Source organism: Cynoglossus semilaevis, chromosome 17 (assembly GCF_000523025.1).
Source record: "Cynoglossus semilaevis isolate Cse_v1.0 chromosome 17, Cse_v1.0, whole genome shotgun sequence".
NCBI classification, from domain to species: Eukaryota; Metazoa; Chordata; class Actinopteri; order Pleuronectiformes; family Cynoglossidae; genus Cynoglossus; species Cynoglossus semilaevis.
This window is the reverse complement of record NC_024323.1, coordinates 10012930-10034880: the sequence shown is the minus strand read 5'-3', so window position 1 is coordinate 10034880 and position 21951 is coordinate 10012930. Positions and strand designations below refer to the sequence as shown.

Genomic DNA, 21951 nt, shown 5'->3' with positions numbered 1-21951 from the left:
CCCTCTCTACATATTCGCTAATGTAACGGATAGAAAGTCAAATCAACGTTGACAGGACTAGTGAGACGGTCAACGGACTGAAAGATATGGTGGAACTCCAACCTTAGCTTTACTAACATTCATGTCAGCCATTGTTCAACCAAACATAAAAGCCAGTATCCCCATCTTCACCTCCGTCAATGCAGCTGTGGTATTTGCTGGAATTTCTGTCCTTCAGAGCGGATTTTTATCATCAGGAACTGAATGTTCTCGGACTAAGTGAATTGCCGCTGACATACGCAATTACAGGCTTGTCTCATGTTTGGCTCTGCTGATGCTTTACATTACATTTGAAATCTGTTCTTCTGTTCTGTTCTTCCTATGATGTCCCGATCCGCATCTCAAGTAACAGACCGGAGACGATATTTGGCTAGTGGCCAATCATCTTTTGACAGGTTTAGCACACAGAACTGAACAGAGTTTCAGGTCAGGCTGATTTGGATGTGATTTCTCATTGACTAACGGGTGATAAAGCAATGGTTCGGGGGGTGCCTTTTGTACGGTCTGTTTGACACAACATGTAAATAGCAGGCAACAGAAGTCCAAGTCTAAGGCAGGGGTCTCAACTAGATGTCAATAATGATTTCATTTTCCTCTTGTGGACTTTTTCTTTTTAATCTTTTTTATATGGCTGCTGTTATGTTTTTTTCTGGACTCTAAACTTGTGTCTAGTGCGGCGCTCTGTAGTTACAGTTGGCTAATGCTAAAAGATCGTAGCTGTTAAAGCTGAGGAATGGCAGCTGTCGAGAGGGAATCAGTAAAATTGCAAAATCATCAGGGAGGATAGGTCTACTTCCTCTGTCTACAACAATTGCTTACTTCTAGGGAAAAAGATACAAAATCGGAAATACACAGAGGCGTGTACTGGTTAGGCCCCTGACAGTACTCCTAATGCAGTATAATTCAGAAATGCACAAGTACTAGAGGCTTTCTGACAGGTAGACCTTGTTTCAATATTGAAAGATATCAATTTTTTCTGAGCTTTTATACTTAAGACTGCAGTCCAGACACCTAGAGTTAGACGTAAGGAGTTCCTCCATCAACCAGTGATACTCAAGTGTCAGAGGTTCAATCAGTGATACTAAAAAAGAAAAAATTGTTTAGGTTGATCTAATCTTTGACAACTGTGATGTGAACGCCTCATGTTACCAGCTCTCAAAGAATTGGAATATATATATAATTTTTTATTGATGAACGACGAATGTTCACATTGTCAGGAGTCGGAAGTCATAAATCAAAAAAAAAAAAAAAATTAAAGCTGCCACTTTTATAAAATACAAATGGAGAACTGTTAATTACAGTTTGAAGTCTTAAATCTCCAGCCTTCCGACACGTCATGTATTTGTGTCGCGTTGAAAGTCTTCCCTCGCTAAGCCCCTGATTTGCTCGTTTTCATTGAGTTTGAATTAACAAGTGAAATGTGTCACTGAGTTGCTATGCAACGAGGCCATACGGTGTAACTCCCTTTGTACACTTTTCTATAGGGCTGGAATTGATGGATAACAGTAGAAGTGTTGCATAGGAACAGCTTGCTATAACAGTGGGTTTGAACGTGTAGCTGGATCACATATGACGAATCTTGGTGGTGGAAGTGGCCGATGGCCCTAGTTTTACTTCCTCAGGGAAGCCCTCGTTTTGCAATGGAGATCGTACAGTCAGATATTATCAGAAATCAGATGCCGGATTTCCCAAAAAGACAAGTGAATGTTTGTGTCGTCACTGAAAGATTGTTGGAGGCAGGAGCACAGATTCCTGTTGTCCTGAACACCGACAGATGGTTTAACATTAGTAACTGTAAAAGCACGGCACTAAGTTTATTAGAATTTTTAAAAAAGCAGCAATATTTCAAAATGAAAAAGTCTGTTCACTATTATTGGAGTGTGAAGGTAATAGTTGCTACTAGCAACAGCATGTCCGGTTGAGTCATCGCTCCCTCATTCTCTCTACGCTTATATAACAGAGGCACAATATAGCGGGATGAATTATAAATTGTAATGGTTTGCCGTCATTACCAACACTGGCAGAGGAAAAAATGTCACACGGCGCTGTAGCAGTTTGGTTTTCTGAGTTATCCAGCCATTACCTCACAGTCATGGTGGTCTTTTAAATGCATTTGTCTTAACGACTAAACCTCAGAAAACTGCTCCTTGTCATGACATGTGACAGCTTTCACCATTTCCTGTTTTGTTTCGGTTAGTAACATTCACTCTCAGTGCAGATCACAGAAACCTTCACTTCCTGTTTTCCAGCTTTTGTCACTGATGACTCCTTTCCTTTGCCTTACCTTGTTAATGATAGTTAAACAAAGATCATCCTTGAATACTTTTTTTTTTTTTAATTTGCCATTAAATATTTGAAGGTGGTTTTTACGGTCGTGTGTACCAGGTGTACCTACTTCTTGGGCCGATGTTAATTTTTGATTCATTCCTTTTTGTGTGCAAGTCAGCTTCGCCACCACTGAGTTATTTCTCCACCCAGTACGACTTTCTTGCTTGCTTGCCGACAGCGAAATTCAAATCCTAGCTTATGTTTAGTTTGAAGACTTTCAGACCAGTTACGCAAGTGGAAAGCTTTTCCTTCCATCAACTCCATTGCCATTAATCGTACCTCTGTTAAAGGCATTATCCAGCAAATTTTCTCCAAATATCTCTACCTCTATCTCAAGTTTTAGCAGCATGCAAATAAGGTGAAGTGGTGGGTGATAGGTTTGGTTTCCTTTTCTTCTTCAGAATTTCTCTGATATCTCCCACAAACGTGTTCTGCTCTGCATGTGTACTGAAAGATGTGGTTCTCGAAAACAGGATGCACTAACGGTTAAGGTGTGGTCACGGCAGGAACGATTCTCAGCTCGATAGTTCACAGGTACATTTGCAGCTTTATAGAGAAGATGCTTATTATTTTTTTTGGATGGATTTTTTGAAAATCCATTCGTGAGTCGCCTCAACAGCTACACAGTGTTTGCTTAGTGATGATGGTCTTATAGGATTATGCAGATGATTTCCAGTCCCGTCATCCTCGTGTTTGATCAGATGAGCTGCTGAGTGTTTACGTTGTGATGTATGTACAGATTGTATGTACAGATGTAAAAAGCGCGGGTGCGTGCGATGAGATCCGTGCCTAACTCCTGTTGTGTAAAACCAGAGCGGACCATGTTTAAATAACAGAGTGATAAAGCTCCCAGTAGACGAACCAGCAGGTCCTTATGTGTGACATCTGCTGACTCACGAAGTCCTGCCCGGCGGCCGATCTGGCACCTGAGTAGCTTTGCATGTCCTGCGACGTTTATCCTACATCTCTGTCCAATGGCCAGAAATTGTTCATTTGAAACAAGAAGTACCTTTAAGGGCATTGTTAGATCTATGCAACAAATATAGTTTAAATATGATGCAAAAAAAACTTTAGTTTCAAACTAATTTTATTAGCTACCTGTTAGCATGTCTTAAAGTAGAGTTTTCACAGACAGCAATTGCCGAACGTGAGTCAAAATCCAAAAGAAAAAAAAAACAAAACAATTTGTTAAAAGAAATGTGTTAAATGTGTAACAAAAAATAGCTTGGAGGTAAGCCCAACATTTTTACTGATATTAGTGACAAGATAAATTGACTTTTTTTTAACTATTTTCATTGAATTAGTTATGATAGCGAAAATAAATTACAGTTTTTTAAAGGGTAATCAACGAATAGCCAAACTCAGACAATGGAAATACTACCTCCTGTTACTGCAAGTTATCCACAGCGGCAGGATTTTAGCCACATACAGTTAGCTGAGAAGATAGCATAAGAATGCCTAAAATGGTGATTAAACATGGCTACCCAATTGAGTAAAATTAATTTGATGGAAAAGCCATTGGTAGTCCAAGTGTTGACCTTGGGAAAGATCTGGGGAATCTAACAGATGCTGATGCTGTATAGAATGATTCCTTTTTTCTTACCTATTCACCGTTTTCTTCAACAATAGAACAATTCATTGTTTCATACAGAAATCATATTCTTGGCGACAGCCGAGTAGGAGGTATGTCCGATGTGGGGAAATTTGTTTGTTTAAATGAATAGAGCTTTGTGTTGTGTTCCTCCTCATCATGGAAATCAAATGATCCCAGCCTCCTTCTACAGTTTCCCTTAGCCCTGCTCTGACCTTCGTACGACCTTGTAACACCCACGTCCCCAGTGGCTCTGCACTAAAGATTGTTTCGCTTTTGTGCCACACTGACATCTAGGCCCTGTAATTCTTTCTTCTCCTCGTAATTAAACAAAATCCCCACAACAAGGGGGGAATGTTCAAGAGGGCTGGGAAATTAGTCGGAGCAGGAGACGTCCTGCGGGCGAGTTTCAGCTAAAAGTCATAGTTCCCCCCACAGTCACCCCCACCAAAAAACACTAATGTATTTGTGCTGTCACTGTTTCTGCAGCTGCTGCCAGAGGGCTTACAAGGATTGTTGAGCTCCACGGGGAGCTGTAAAGTCAACCACATGAAGAGATTTCTGCAGATAGCACCACAATAGCCTTATTCACTCATCATTGTCAATTTGGGAGCTCTCTGTTTGTGAGCGTTTCATTTTTATTTTTTTTTATTGCTTTCGTTGGAAATCAGCCGTTTCCAGTTTGCAGGTTTTAGTTAGCGATGTAGCCACATGTAGCGGCCAGCTATAACTCTACAAAGAGGACATTTGAATTCTTTTACCATTTCAGTTTTGTGCGTTTCGTACGTTATTTGGGAGGGGCGAAACCAAACCAAACACTTTTTGAATTAAGTGCATACCCAAAATACTAGCTAATGCTGCTAACGCTACTTCTGAGTCATGAAAAAGGTTGACTTTCGACAGCATTATGCGGGCGTCCGAAGCGTTTAAGCACCTCAGGTGATACCAATCATGCCCTTGCTGAAATCCTTCTCAGCTAAAATAAAAACCCAAACCCATGTAGAAGCTAGTGCACAGGCGGACTTGGCTGCTGCATTTTCATTTCAAACAGAATAGGGAAAATCCAATGCCTTATTCCTCAGTGTTCAGGGCCTTCATGACAACAATGCACGATCCTACATATTACAACACAGCCTTGCATTTTTGCAGTTTTTAGACCAAGGATCTGTGACATTTATCCCACAGCCTCCACCGTTTGAATTGTTTCCTTGTCTCCACTGCATTCTGAGATGCTAGGAATACAAATCTGGTCAGTGGAGAGGGCAGGAGATTAGAATTGAAGCTGCGTACAGGTGACGTGACACAGACCTGATTTCAATCCAGGGAGCTACACATTTTTATGGCTCGATTTCAGCTTCTCTTTCTGCTCGTCGCCGTCGTGTCACGTTCAGCAGTGAGAACGTGTTCCCTGTCAGAACTCTGGGGCTAAATCTGGGTCAGTTTGATTGGAGGACTCCATGTCAGAGTGGCTTCCTAACTTATTCACCTCCCCTCCTGCTGTTCTCTTTTCTCCAAAGGGAATCCTCACCCCCTGCGCCTCTCGGTGGGGGTAAAAAAAAAAAAAAAATCAGCCTAGTCCTAAAAATAGGAAGTGCTGCTCTTCCTGTTTCTTGGCTGCATGCCACCCACCCCTTTTTCTTCCTCACTCAGGAGACCCCCACGTTTTACCCACGACATTCCTCAGCATTAGTATCAGTTTGTTTCTCACAGCAGCATTGCCAGCCAGGCTTTTTTTTTTCAGGCAACCATCAAGGTCACCTTTAGCCAAAGATCCTCTGCAAAGCGGGTACACTGAACCACTGTCCCCCCTCCACCGTGCGTTCTCACAAACACACCCACTTTTCTCACATGTCCTACATTCGCCTCCGCTGCTGCAGAGATGAATACCACGCCGAGTCTGTCACCACTCGCAGCTTCTACCAGCGTTCGAGACCGAGTTGGCAGGAGTGTTCAAATCCGCGTTTGTGATAATTACACGTCCCCAAAATATGTAGTTAAAATCTCACATTCATTAGTGATCGTTGTTACAAATGAGACTCAGACGTGTTGACCTTGTTGTTGTTGTTGTTGTGTGTTACATAATTACGTCGATGAGTTGATGAAACAGAAAATTTTGTTTTGGTTTAATCATCATTTTTAGCCCAACATTAATTCTATAATAACTAAATTAAACTCAGTAATAGTATTTGTGGTTGCATATGTTTACTATACGACACCCTCCAAGGTATCTGGAGTATACATAGAGGACCAGAAGCTTCTTTCAGCAAGATTACACTGCAGAAGGAACAGACTTGTTTTGTGAGGAAACACCCTGGGTCACAGAGAGTGGCTCCAGTTGCTGGACCTACTCAGCCAGAGCAGAGGGCTGACAGCCTCCAGAGAAGGGGCTAAACACCACATTCAATTTTAATACTCTCACCCTTTGATAGAATACTCTAAAAAGTCACCTTAATGTTGTTGGGAAGGTGAGAATTGATTCTGAAAGGTTTCTCTGGGAGGAAGTGTCAAAAACCCTAATTTGCTAATTAGCTAGAAATTAAAGCTAAAATGAAACATTTATTTTTTTTGGAAAAAAACCCACACTTTTACACTGCACTGGCACATTAGAGCGACTTGTTGTCCAACCTACCAAACACGGAGAGTTGCATCATCCAACTGATACTACGCCAGATTTTTTTTTTTTTCACCCACTGGCAATGGAACGGCCCACGAGTGGACGTTCTAACCCCATTGACGAGACAGAAGGAGTCCAGCCAAAGATCAGCTCGCTGGGATTATTTATAGAGCTGAGTGGGCTTGGTGGACATTGTGGACACGGCTGTGGAGTGTCGAGGCGCTCAGCAGAGAGAAAATACACCATTGATCAAAACCAGCATAAAGAAGTACCCTTTATTTTTATTTGCCCACGCTGTGCAGAGACAAGGACTCTAAAGAAAACAACCGTCGTGAGCAAAGACTGAAGTGAGCTCTGTTGCCCACACTCTAAACACAGGTGACTGGACGTCATCGAACACCTGCCAATAATAGCCTCTGTCTTTTATTCCCTTCGGCCACAGTGTCAATAAAGCTTCTCAGCTCTGAAGGTTTAAAATACATACGTCGTGGGCGTTCGGGCAGCGAGAGTGGAGCACGCGGAGACACCTACTGAAAAACATGTTGGTTTTTATAGTGACGTAGCATATGTGTAGGTACACATGAGGAGAAAGTGACACGCTGCTGTGGGCTTTCATGGTGATTAGTCCTGTTGTCAGTTAACATTTAAGGTAGAGTTGTAGTAGTTTACTAAAGTCCATGTCGGCGTATCAGCTCGTGCTGGCACAAAGGCATTAAATGAATACTTAACTTGCAGACGCTTCCAATCTTCTTTTTTTTTAATTATTTCGAGCTCACATTATTAATTAAAGTGAATTAATTAGAGATGAAGGTGGATAAAAAAAATAGTAATTAATCAAAAAGAATATTTCAAAAGCTGGTGTGTACTGTCTGTACTGCGACACATAGGCAGTAAAGTATACATCTGAGTAATCGGTTATCGTGCCTGCCTTACACTTCTGCCTTACTCACAGAAGGTACTGGGTTTGAATCCCAGAGGAACCACCTACCTACTGGTGGTTGCCTGTTGTAGGATGAAAAAAATTTGCTTTATTCATTTATCAAGGACAGCTCACTCTACCAAAACAAAACAAAATTTAAATAAGAAATAAGAAATAATATTTTTTAAATTGATTTTAAACTTCAAATATATTTTGAATTTAGATGAGGGAGCTCTCACACAACATCAAGTACACATTGTGACTCCGTGTTTTTGTAGTTTGAATGTCCATGTGTAGCATGAGGCCGACCTGTCAGAGGACAAATTGTGCGTTTATCCTCCCTCTTTCTGGTCCCACTGTGGGGGCAGAGCAGTGCTGTGTGAGGTGTCTGCAGGGTGGATAGGAAGGGGAGAACAGTTTTAGAAGTGTCATGCACTGCAGCAGCACCGGCAATGCTCTCCGGTTGCAAGCAGAGGCACGTTTCTCTCCAAGTCATTCCCTGCAATGCAGACGTCGGGAGTCAAGGTTAAACCTGGGTGACCTCATTCAGCGACTGTAGGAGCGAGCATGTCACAGTGCGTGCATGTAGTCTGAGAAACAGCAGTCCGGCCGTTGTCAAGTGATGGCCTCAGTATCCTTTAATAATTTTATTTATAGCCAAAGAAACATAGTGTTCAGGCGTGCAAATCCCAGAGCAGACCCATCAATAGTCCCTGGTGTTTGTAGAGGACTGGTGTTTGTCTTACTCTGAGAGCATTGCATGCAATTCCCCACGGTCTTTTGCGCTCACTTTAAAACGTCAGAGGTATAGAGTTGCAGTTGTTCATAATGATTGAGAACACCAAATGACAAGCTAAGTTAAACACACTCCCTAGTGTTGTGGTTTTCAGTCATTGCGTTATGAGCGCCATAAAACAGTCCTTCGCTGCATATAGGCCGCAAGTCTTTAGCATCTGCTCAACTTGTGCGGATCCTGTTTGGACTTGAACATCGCCCCAAAATGGGTTATATATTTTTGGAATGGCAACGTTTGTGGTCCAAAATATCATATGACCGGAGGCAACATTCTTTTTCTACTACCTGCATCTCCTCCCCTTTCCCTTCCCATTCCAGCCCTTGGGGAAGTGAGAGAATTCAACTTTTTTTCTTTTTTTTGCAAAATGAGACATACATTCAAGAGTGTCGTTAATCAAAAAAAGAAAAGAAAAACATTTGAGGAAACTGTTGAAAATTAGTTTAGATTTTGTTTGAAGACTGCACAACCCAAAGGTTTTGTTGTTATTAGCAGGCTATCGCTAGCTTCTGTTACTACCTCAACAAGTATGAGGATGTGTGGTGGGTAAGTGAGGCCAACTAAAACTGCCAAACGGATGCGCTAGCTGTTTCAAACACATGTAGCCCATTATCTTGTTGCCCTCTTAGAGGGTGATGTCTGTTATTTCTAATTGCCTTGTTGCTATTTTGACTCTTGAGTACTACGCCTGTGAAGGGCTGGCACTTAACCGACCTTCTTTTTGTCTGGTTCTAATTAAGATGTCTTTTTCAACTACTTGAAAAGCAATGCTGAACACAACGGATTGTGAATGGCCGGGTGTTTTGCAACTGTAGAGTAGGCCACATCTGAAGAACCTCGGTCAAGAACCACTGAGCTGTTTGTTTTTTGTTTTTTTTTTTTGTTTTTTTTTTGTTTTTACAGAATGTTCATTTCTTTCAATTGACACAATTCCACATCCCGTAGCATTCTTCTCCACTGACCAGTCACCATGGTGACCAACACAACAGTAACTGGATCCAGGTCATTTCTGTTTGCCTGAACTCAGATAGATAAATCTATCATCCATTATGGCACGTCACTGAATCAGTTATTAATCATCACATTTATAAAAAAGAACCTTTAAATGCAATGACCAAAATTCTGCGTTAGATCTGTGTGTGTACATTATGCATCTTTCTCCTGCGTTATGGCTGACTCAGATACAGGCTACTCACCGTGAGCAGGTTGAGAACAGCTGCCACTGTCAGATGTTATTGAGGAAGTGATAGATCATTTCCCACAGGATGAGGACGCTCGGCACACAGCGAGCCTGACCTTAATTGTTTACCGGCATTAATCTCGTCTCAGTATTGCTGCCGCCTATTTTAGCAGAGGACGCCTAAGTGTCAAGTGTTTGCGCTGTGTAGAGTGCGGAATTAAGGGAAATAAAAGAGGAAAGAGGAAGAAGACGTGTTAATGGAGATACAATAATGAGAAAAGCAAAGAAGCAGCGGGACCTGAGTGACGACTCAGGAAAAGCAGTCCTCCCCTTTTTGAAGCTCCCTTTGCACCTCTACACGTCTAACAATCCAGCCGTTTCTGCTTTGGTCCATTTTGGGAAAATGAAAAGACACAGTGGTAATAATTGTAATGAGATGAATGCTCTGTGACGAGACAATGAAGTTTAATTAAAGCGTGGCAGGCCGCGGTGGGGTATTTAACTGTTTTATCTGATGGGGCGTCATACAGTCACAGCTGTGAGGCCTGGCACTGGGAGATCAGTTTGTTAGCACAGGCTGTTGTCAGATAAGAACCTCTGTGATTACATTTTTATACCGACTTGGATCACGTAAATGAAATGGAAGGAGAGGCAGTCAGACGGGCACTGAAAAACACACTCTGTTTAGCCACTGAGGATGGAACTGTTTAAAAGCATTAAAGCAGTTAAGTTAAGCAAAAAAAAAAAAGAAGCCGCTATTTATCTTATTGTAACCTTCAAGTCTATATGAACCCTTGTATGTATTTTGCATTTAAAATCATCAGTTAACAGGTCACTTCTGCTAATGTTTTTTTGTTATTGTTCTTTTTTTATTTAAATGCAAAATACTTTTATTTTAATTGAATAGTTTTTAATACTGCCTCTGGTTTGTGTGTTTGTGGTTTTGTCTGTTCTACTGTTGAGAATAAAACAGAACCCTGTCCTCTCTCTACACACGATTTTGAGAGAATCAGAGGTCACAGATCCCTATTATTTTGTTCGTATTTAACACAACTCCTATAATTTTCCTCGTAACCTGGCAGAAATACGAACACTCGGATCGACCGAGGCTTCGCTTCCTCTTCCCTGAGAGAAAACGAAACGATGAGAAACCCATTATGAGTAAATTACGAAAGGATGTGACTTCGACACCGTCCTTGTTTTTGTCAGTCGGCGGCGAGGTTCTGCGCACGCTAACGCACTCTCAACGAGAGGCTTACGAAATAGCTTCGGCAGAAAAAAATAATTGGCCCCACAGGTGACGTGGGGTTATGGAAAGAACGAGGAAAGCAGCTGGGGAGGATGAGGTTAGCGCGGCAGATAAACCACGGGAGATTGTGTGACTGGTGTACAAATGTATATAATCTGATTTTAAAGCAGCGAGTGTAACAAAGGGATTCCTAACTGATTGTTGAATTAAATTGACTTTAGCACAAGTGCTTTGTGACATTAGGTTTCTAAGGTTGCTTCTTGTGCCTTTTTTTTACTATGATTCCTAAGCTCCATATCCAGGATCTCCCTTCTCTGTGTGGACCAGTAATTAGTTATAGTATTTGGTGCTCCTTGGCCTGTGCAGCCTTCTCCTTGGGAATGTACTATTGCAGATGGAAAATAAAGGCATTACATTTGGGGCCCAGGGACTGTTGGCCAGTACTGTATGTACCAACCTGAAATCATATCCACACACAGACACCTTACGTTCCTCTCAGATTTTCTGGCTCATTTTCCGCGTGTTGTTCATGCTCTGCACCAAAGGAGCGTTGCGAGTTGTGTGATAGCGCAAACCACATCTAGCTCAGTGTTGTAAGGATTTTCAACATTGACAAACCTGACGTAAAAAAAAAATATATGTAAACTCACTCACTCGTAAATATGACAATGTATTACCAGGAACTTCTGCTCCTCTTTTTATTCATTTAATTCATTGCTTGTACGGAATCAGATTTTTTTTTTTGTTCTAGTTTGTTTGTTCTAATTAGCTTGGCCAGATTGGCCATTCATTTCTGCAGTATTGCTGAAACACTTAATCTTTAACCTTCTCTTCTTACACTCATATATATATTTATTCATCTATGTCATGTAGAGGCAAATTCTAACCTTACTTTTAGCAATCTGGGGGATAACTGTTAGTTGTTGTTTTTCTATTTATTGAGTTTTTTGAGTAAGGAGAACAATAGTACCAAGCCAATTAAAAGAATAGTTATGGTTTCAGGTACATTGAGATATGAACACACACACAGGAAGTCACATCATAATGACATTAATAAAAGTAATAAAGAGTACATGTATTAATATGACTGGTCCATTATGCCTCTCAGTACTCACTTCAAATTGTTTCTGTTTTTTTTTCATGCAGCACTAAGTCCGGCACTGCAGTGAAACCGGCAACCTGAGAGATCATGTTCCATTAATTGCTTCCCTAGAGTTAAACTCTCCACTGCTTACGTTGCCCCGCATCAGGCAGCGCAGTAAAGGGGGAGTGTGTGACACACCTCTGCCCTTCACAGGATGTTGAATTGACTCGCGCACACTCACTCTGACGGCCTTCTACCAATTTCAGCAACCTAACCCCTTCTATCAGGGAGGGTTTTAACCAGGCGGCGGCAGCAGCCAGCGTCCCCAGGAGAAAAGAGGGCGGGGGAGGTGAGGGAGATTACTCAAATACCCTCGCATCGCTGTGGTATCAACAGGACCCTTGTGCATACATACAACAGGGAATCTTAATCTGGAAGAAATTGAGACGAATAAAAAGCATCAAATGCAGTGGATAACAACGTGTTGTCTTTTGCCCCGCCTGACCTGCTAATTGTAACAGCATGTTTTGCAGCTGTCCAATGACCCTTATACCCTTTGACCCCCCCTTGACCTCTGTTCCACTAAAGGACTACAAACAGCTCCAAAGAAGGGTTTCCAGAGTTATTATATACTAGAAATGTTTTGGGTTTTTTTTTTACTTACATTAAATAAAAAGTGGCCTAATTGCACAGAAATGAATTATTCACAAACTTCTAAAATCCATACCCCAGTTCAATTTAGTAGTAAAATATTCTCCAGGAGTAATACTTGTTTTTTTTCTTCTGAAATGTCATTTAATTGCTTTTGCGAGATGTACATCATAATAACGACAGAAGAACAGATATAGAGGTCGTAAACAAGGGCGTAACCAGAGAGTAGTGACATTGTCATCTTGTCAGCTTCACATCAAGTGCTGCTCATTAATTGTGATAAGGTGCCAGGCATCATCTGCCTCTGACCGTCGGGGGGAGGGAAGGGAGATGGATGGCCCTGAGGCGTTTTACTGTGGCTAGTGTTAAATTACACTCAGAGGTGATCCATCAGACCTGTACAGACCTGTCCATGTCCTGTGGAAGACTGACACCTCAACGGCCACCTGGGAAGCTCTTCATAACTTTAAATAGGTTTAAATAGCATGGGACCGGACAAATAAGTAGCTGTGGATATATTTATTAATTAGAATTTAAGGCTGTAAATCATTGATTTTGGTTGCCTTCCACTAATCCCAAACAGTTCACCAGTCAAATTAATTTTACCTTCGATGCAACAATATCATGAAAAGGCTTTGTATTGGCATTTCTCGATCAACATAGTGGTTCTGATTATCTCTAAGCTTCTGGGAAACCATTGCAGTACAAAAAAAAAAAAAAGAAAACAGTTTAATGGAGCCATTGCGAGAAGTTATATTGCTTGTGCTACAGCGTGTCACTTTAAATAAACATTCAATTTTATTTTATTGCAGGGTGTGAAAGTAAAAATGGTATAAACAAACACAAACCTACAGTGATATAGATGGTACTTACTATGATAAGGTCATGATACTACTACTACTGCTTTATATTTACACTAAAATGTCAAATGGTTGGTTGAAATCCGATTCATCAGTTCAGAACAAGCCTAACTCAGAACTTTTTCTTGTTCTTTTCCCTCCCTCTGTTCCCAGGATGGTTCCAAGCAGAGACAAGTGAGGAAGAAGACTGTATCTTTCAGCACAATGCCAAGTGACCGAAAGATCAACAGCACAGCTGCCTGCATGGCCTTTATGATGGAGGGATGTGAGATGAAGAAAGTGCGCTCCAACTCGCGCATGTACAACAGATACTTCCTATTAGATCCCGACATGCGCTGGCTACGCTGGGAACCGTCAAAGAAAGATTCAGAAAAGGCCAAACTGGAGATAAAAAGCATTAAGGAGGTCCGCTTGGGAAAGAAAACTCCGGTTCTGCGCAGCAACGGGCTCTCGGATCAGTTCCCTGATGAATGCGCCTTCTCGATCATTTATGGTGATAATTACGAGTCCCTCGACTTGGTTGCTAGTACGCCAGATGTCGTCAGCACCTGGGTGATGGGCCTGAGGTATTTGGTGTCATATGGTCGGCACCCGGTGGACATCGCAGAGCCAAGCCAACCGAGTTTGCGAACATCATGGATTGGCTCAGTGTTCGAGCTAGCAGATATGGACAAAGAAGGGCACATAGACCTGTTTAAGGCCACCCAGATAATTAAGGGCCTGAACCCTGGAATGAAAGAATCTAGAATAGAGTTAAAGTTTAAAGAACTACAAAAAGCTAAAGACCAATACGGAGAAGCAATAAATATGGACACGTTTGTGGAGGCCTACTGTGAGCTTTGCACACGACCTGAGATCTTCTTCTTGCTGGTGCAGTTCTCCAGTAACAAGGAGTATTTGGACAGTAAAGATTTAATGTTATTCGTAGAGGTGGAGCAGGGTGTGGAAGGTGTAACGGAAGAAATGTGCAGGGATATTGTTCATAAATTTGAGCCATCTGCCAAAGGCAGGGCAAGAGGTTACCTCTCCCTTGGTGGCTTTACACACTACCTCCTCTCCTCGGAATGCCACATCTTTGACCCCCAACACAAGCGAGTTTGCCAGGATATGTCCCAGCCTCTGTCGCATTACTACATCAACTCCTCCCATAATGCATCCCTACTGGAAGACCATTTCTGGGGTTCATCAGATATCAGCAGCTACATCAGAGCTTTGAAAATGGGCTGCCGCAGCATTGAGGTCATTGTTTGGGATGGTCCAGACAATGAACCGGTAGTTTATGTGGGAAGCTCGGTGGCCTCACAGCTGGCCTTCTCTAAAGTCCTGGACATTATTAACCAATATGCTTTTGAGAGCTCTGAATACCCCCTGATTCTGTGTTTGGTGGCCCACTGCTGCATCCTCCAGCAGAGGGTCATGGCCCAGCATATGAAGAAGATACTTGGTGAAAAGTTGTATGTCAGCCCCCCAAACAAAGAGGAAATCTACCTACCTTCCCCCGAGAAGCTCAAAGGCAAAATTCTCCTTAAGGGTAAGAAGCTTCCTCCCACCTGCGCCGATGCTGAGGGTGATGTGACGGATGAGGAAGAAGGTTTGGAAATGTCTCGAAGAGTAGGATCTGATGAGAAGGACCAACTAAATGGCTTAGGGTACAGGAGACTCAGACTGTGCAGGGAGCTCTCTGATCTTGTATCTCTCTGCAAGTCAGTACAGTTCAGGGACTTTGAGATTTCCAAGAGGGACCAAAAGTTCTGGGAGGTTTGTTCCTTCAATGAGGTAGATGCAAACAGATTTGCCAACGAGTTCCCAGAGGAATTTGTATGTTATAACAAGCGCCTGCTGTCCAGGGTTTATCCCACGCCTATGAGAATTGATGCCAGCAACATGAACCCACAGGATTTCTGGAAGTGTGGCTGCCAGATTGTGGCCATGAACTACCAGACGCCAGGCTTGATGATGGACCTGAACCTCGGTTGGTTCAGACAGAATGGGAATTGTGGGTATGTTTTGCGGCCAGCCATCATGAGAGAGGAGGTCTCCTACTTTAGCGCTAATGCCCGGGACTCCCTTCCAGGGGTTTCCGCACAGCTTCTTCATATTAAGGTGATTAGTGGACAAAATCTGCCTAAACCTCGTGGCTCGGCTGCCAAAGGTGATGTAGTGGAGCCGTACATATACGTGGAGATCCATGGAATCCCAGCTGACTGTGCCGAGCAAAGAACCAAGACTGTATCCCAGAACGGTGACAATCCTATTTTTGATGAGAGTTTTGAATTCCAGATCAATTTACCAGAGCTGGCAGTTCTCCGCTTTGTAGTGTTGGATGATGACTACATAGGAGACGAGTTCATTGGGCAGTACACCATTCCATTTGAGTGCCTACAGCCAGGGTACAGGCATGTACCCCTGCAGTCCCTCACAGGGGAGTTCCTACAGAACACCACCCTGTTTGTCCACATAGCCATCACCAACCGGCGAGGAGGCGGAAAGGGTAATAAGAGGGGTCTGTCTGTAAGGAAGGGCAGAAAGGCTCGGGAGTACACCACCACCAAGACCACGGGGATCAAAATTGTGGACGAGCTGTTCAGAGCATCCACCCACCCCCTCAGGGAGGCCACTGACCTCAGAGAGAATGTGCAGGTAAGGATCTACACGAAACCATTTTATTTTAATTATTGGTGAAACATGGGAAACCCTTTGTGTTGAAATGTGATTAGACCAGTGATTCACGTGGCACACTAGTGTGGACAATTATGCAATGTCACTTAATAGGTCCCAAAACTATTATTTATTTATTGGAAATATTATTTCTTTGTTCATCAATGCGTGACAGGCAGATCAATTAAATACTCTTCTGCTAGGTGGCAGCAGGTGGCTATTAAAACTTAATCAGAGTTGTTGAAGAAGATCTTTGTGTCTTTCTTCAATTCCCGCCAGTATATCAGTGTTGTCTTTAGTCTGATAGTCAGTCTCTAAGGAGCTTTTTTATCTTCATATTTTCACTTTTTGGCCTCATTTAATATATTGTTGTATAATGGGCTAATTGTGCTTTGTTTGTCTTATAAAACAGAACAGCAGTGAAGTAATATTGCTGGGCAATTCATAAAGTTATGAATAGTGCACAGTTACAATTACTGCTCAGTGGAGAGGAGTGTGATACTACAGTAGGCACTCTCAGTACTTGACTTTAAAACTCCTCGGTCGAAGATTAGTAATAATTGAATTGACACGCTTTGGCTAATTACTAGTCCAGGCCTGGAGGTGCAGTTTATTATGTTTCTTCAGACACAATGACTGAAGAGTTCAAAATGTACTCTAATTAAAGATAAATACCGTATTAAGGATTTTTTTAGACAAAATTATTGCTTAAAATTATTAGAAATCCCATTGGACGATGAGATGGATGATCCCAACTTTTCTGACAAAGATGGAACAAAAACTTTAGCTATAATTATGTTATGTAACTTTTGTTTGATATGGAGATAGTCACAGATGCTACAGTCTGTGTCCTTATAGCACCTGGTCATTATAAAAAATGTAATTAGGTGGACAGAGGATTAAATTAACCTGATGAAACAGCATCAGAGTCGAATCAGTGCTCTGATCTATCCTAAAGGTTTGAAATGGAAATTTTTTTTTTTTCCTTTCAATTACCGAGATAAAAGTTGCTGGGGAAAGTGCTGGAGATAAAGTTTAAAGTCATTATAAATGATGAATAAAAGCTGAAAAAGAGCCTTGTTTTCTAAATGTTGAAAAAAAAAGTCAAAGCCTTTCATAGAGGGGCTCATTACCATGGATCTATAGAGGCTTTGTGTGGGTGGAGGGGGGAACAGTCCACAACGTGGCAACAGTGCAGGACGTTTCTGTTTGCCTTGACAGTTTGGACTCAAAGTCAAGATGTCTATATGAGGAGGATACTATGAATACTATCAAAGAATGCTATGAAAATCTATGTATCCCACAATAACAAATAACAATAGTGAAAGTTTCTAAAATGCACTTTTGATCAATATGTTTCAAATGGTGGGTTGCAACCCCTAAACTGGCTTGTGAGACTGAATGATAGCAATTTTCTCAACTCAACTTTTTTGGCCTTGATATTTATGGCTGGTCAGAAAAAACTTTGCCAAGATCCAACATGTTATAGAAGCACATGCTATTGTGAATATCACTGACCATTTCCTGATTGGTGCAGTACCCGTGTTGCACATGAGCAGAGGAGGCATGAGATAGGGTGAGATGGAGACAAATGATTCGCTCTGGCGACCCCTGAGGGAAACAACCGGAGGATGTAAAAGTGGAAGATGATTTATGTTTTTGTGTTTTGTTCAATAATTAAAAGTGCAGATGAAGGCATTAGTGCCTATGTTTCCTTCCTTCCCTGTATTTGTTGCAACCTTGGTCCTATTCATTCCCAATCAATGCTGCAGAAAGACGGGCAGAATAAAGAAAAGGGAGCCGGAGAGAGAGATTGAGATTGAGAGAGAAAGGAACAAATGCTGTGTTGTAACTGGACACAAAGCTCTTATTTGGGAATGCTGAAGGGTGTGGGGGTAAAATCAGGGAAAAGGCAGTAATTAAAAACACACTCAGCTCCTCAATGGCTTTGTATCAGCAGAACAGTATAGCTTTCATTGCATGACAATTATCCAGAAACATTTGTGCATGCGGTCCCCTACACATATGCATGCAATTAAAGCACGCACAATGAATGCTAACAACCCCAAGTTGGACCACACTGAGACACAAACACCTAAGTGCTCACAGTTCACACACGGTCACAGTCACGCATTGTTTGCCGAACCCCCCGCATCAGAGCTGTTCTGGTTCTCACTGTTGTTGTGTGTTTTTCCACGGCTCTGTCCAACGGCCTGAGAGATGTTAGCAGTAGATGGGGTTCAGCATACAGAAAAGGGCTGTGTTCCCTGGCCAGTCTCCTTATCTACAGGAAGGTCAGGCTCTGCAGCACTACATCCTCTCAGAGAACAGAGAAGAGTAGAGTGAAGTCCTTGGGGAACAGCTGATTCCCACACTGCGGCGTGTGAGCACCAGGCATAGCCGGAGGCTGGACCTGGGGTAACCATATAACCATATATATATATATACACACATATATATGTGTGTGTGTGTGTCAGTCAGGAATTTAGAGTTAAAAAGAGTTCTTGGAGCAAAGCTGTGGACCATCATGAGTGGCAGGGAAGTATATGTGGGTGGTGCCATACGAGACCACTATGTGCAAACAGTTTTGCAAAGCTAAAGCAAGCATTGGGAACGGTTTTGTTTTTTGACTGGTTTCTCCAAATGTTTCCTCAACAATCTGAGGGTTTGATGTGAAGGTTTGGTTAAGATGTAAAATATCAAATCCCATCTACATTATCGGGAATTGTCTAGAACGAGAAAAGTACAAGAATGGATAGGGTCAGCCACTGGATTGGATTCGTTTGTCGGGTTTCATGTCCTTCATGTTTGTGCATAGGTTTTGGAAATGAAAAACCCTGGGTGTGAAAGTGAGTGTGAACTGTTGTTTGTCTGAGCCTCAGATGGACAGCTGTCTTCTCTAGTATGTCACCTGTTTTTCAGACAGTTTCACTTTCACAAATCCTCTATATATATACGGCTGAAGAGATTACCAAGCCAATGGCCTGTCACAGCTTGTTACATGGCCGTCGCAACAGCTGCGCCAGACAGGAAGAAGCACCGAAGGAAAAACTACAGCTGACTAATTTGACTGGACACTAGAGACACAAGTTGGCAGATTCCTTCACTGCCTTTCACTACTTTCCTTTGGCAGAGGCTCTGCACTTAAGTAATTCACAAACGCTACACATGTAGGCAAACACATTTCCATAAGGAAACAAGTAGGAGGAGCTGGATCACTGTGTGATAAATGATAACGAATTGATTACAGATATTTTTTTTAATTATTGCTTTAACATTTTTGCTTTTTTATATTTTTTATTTTTTTTAATTTTTAAATTCATTTTTTTGTAAATGATTAAATGATGTGCACTTTCTATAACATGTTGACTGCGTTACCACTGTATTTCTTTGATTTAAAGCTCCTCCAGTAGAATGTAGAATTAAGAATAACATAAAATACATTTAAAAAAATAATCTTTTAAAAAGCGTTGTGCCTTGTATGAGGTCTCTTTTTACTTTGGCATGCCTGATACACAAATTTAAAAAAGGGAAATAAATATAGTGTTTTGACAGAAATCTGAGGATATTCCATAAATTGGTGCAGCTGATTAAAAAAAACCTTAATGACCATGTGTTGTGAGATAAGTATTGGTAACTGACGACAGATTTAGGTCACAGGGGTTAAGGAGAAGATTAGAGACATATGGGGGATATTTTACTGTGCATTTGTCCAATGAAGGAACAAGAAAATCTCAGTTTCTCAGAATGTCTGTGAGGTGCTGAATTTAGAACAGTTTATTCTTATTATTATTTTCCAAAATTCAATAATTTTCTGATGAATTCTCACCAGTATATTTTCTTCTCTGTGTATGTTTTTGATTCCAAGAATGCCATGGTGTCCTTTAAGGAGCTGTGCGGTCTTACCCCAGCAGCCAATATGAAGCAGTGCATTCTCACGGTTTCCACTTGGCTGATGAACAGCGAGCGGTCGCTGCGGGTCACGGTGGACCTGAGTGAGACGTACCCCACCATGGAGGCCCAGGGTCCAGTTCCAGAACTGTTGCGCAAAGTGCTGAACGCCTATGACATGGTAAGTGACCTTAGCACAGAACATCGGACCTTCAGACAGAGACGATCGTGATGTTGATAAGATTATTTTGAAAAAAAAAAAAAAATTAATCAGATTACCTGTGGACACAGACAGGGGGCAGGGGACAGAGGACAGGGAGGAGCTGATTTAACCTGTGGACACAGACAGGGGACAGGGGACAGAGGACAGGGAGGAGCTGATCTGACTTGAAGTATTTGGATTCCCTGTATTTATATCACTGCAATACTGACAACATAGGTTGATAACAACCTTGTTAGCATCAAACATGCTAGCTCAGGTAAACCGATGCTCTTCATAAACTCTCAGACGTTACGTTCGAGGAGTTCTTGCCTCTGTGCTTTGATAAGCACATCTTGCTCTTTGCAGATTTCCATAGATGCTGCACTCACAAAAAAAAAAGACAAAGACAAACAAAAAGAACCTCGCAGCAGATTTTTTTTATCTCCTTTAACAGAACACAGCTGTGATTCAGGCCTCAGTGTGTTTTACAAGGCTTTCAGAAAAGACTGAAAACACTTATTTGATCAGTCACACCGTCGGGCCGCAGCTACCCATTGTATCATTTCTCATGTCTCCCAGTTCTGCCTCCTGTGCTGCCAAAACACTGCAGACAGAGGTTTTGTTATTAGTTATCTCCAGTTCATTCTACAAGCCTTTATCCTGCCGCTGAAGATGGAACGGAGCCGGTGAAGTGGGTGACGCTGTTGTTGTTGTTGTCGTCGGTTGTTCTCAGGTCATCAGCTTGGCTCTGCTGACATCAGGAGTGACGCACCATGCAGCTCAGAAATGAAGTTTTATGAACCTCTAACCGAGCAGGACGCCTCATAATCCTGTCGGAGCAAAGCTCCGGCTCCAGCCTGACAACATGTTCTCTGGGTCGACGCTAGAGTGTGCCCTGTGTCTTATAAGATTCAAATATTTGTACATTTAGTCATGTTTTACGGTATTAAAAAAGACAGTGGTTTGCAAAGCAACGCTTTGTTTAGATTAATTCAATTTGAGGGTGCTGAGCCGTGCTCCTATTGGACAGCTTAGCTGTCAGTCAGACATTCTGACAACTACAAAGGAAAATTTGCCTTTTTTAACAGCTGCCTCTTTTTCTTTAAGAATGATATAACTGACTGACTGATTTTATTTTATTTCTTTAGCTATATTATATATATTTGATCTTTTTGGGCGACCTTAGCTAACTGCCTTTAGCATCTATGCTAGACTAAGATATATCTATCTTCTCAAGCAAGATTAGGGAATTGGGTATTTTTTGTGCAATTTTATATGTTTGAGTTTTATCTAAGTTAGTTTAATAGTTTTCTGCCTGTCAAGCTTTTATTTATAGGCACTTTTAGGCTATCTTTGTTGCTAACCTGTAGCTACAGGGATTAAGGAAAAAATGTCTTTTTTAAAGGGCATTTAAAGACACATAAAAAATGGAAATACAGCACATTGTTAATTTTTAATGTCATTTTAACCATTGGTCAAAAGAAATCTAGAATTCCTCCTGAGGATGTTAATGCATGTTAAAAAATAAATTGACACCCCCTACCCCCAAATGACTATTTTAATTTTAATATAATTTAATAATTTTATATTTATAATAATTTTATATTTAATAATTTTAGTTTCATTTGGATACATATTTGCTTAAAAACGTTGCAGCCTTAGTCATTAGAATCAATCACATTAACCTAGTTCTGAATTCATGGCAAATGGTTGTGACCAAACAGGACATAGCTGCCAACATCAGGCCATTTACTGTCAGACGGCCCCTTACTGTACCAGTGTAGCTCATGCACCTGTTGACGTATTAATTAAATGACATTTATTGGCCTCTAATGTTCAACTTTACCCTAAATTCTACTCCATACCAGAACCATGTTTGATTTACTGTATAC

At 41.5% G+C, this 21951-nt stretch overlaps 1 protein-coding gene across 3 annotated transcripts in view; it reads left to right on the top strand.

Moving 5' to 3' along the window:
- Positions 1–21951, top strand: part of LOC103393174 (inactive phospholipase C-like protein 2) — a 64325-nt gene that overhangs the window by 25386 nt on the left and 16988 nt on the right. For all 3 annotated transcript variants that reach the window (XM_008330039.3, XM_008330038.3, XM_017040634.2), the window contains 2 exons: positions 13462–15948; positions 19835–20038. In XM_008330039.3, the coding sequence (XP_008328261.1) occupies positions 13462–15948; positions 19835–20038 (2691 nt within the window). The remainder of the gene's footprint in view (positions 1–13461; positions 15949–19834; positions 20039–21951) is intronic.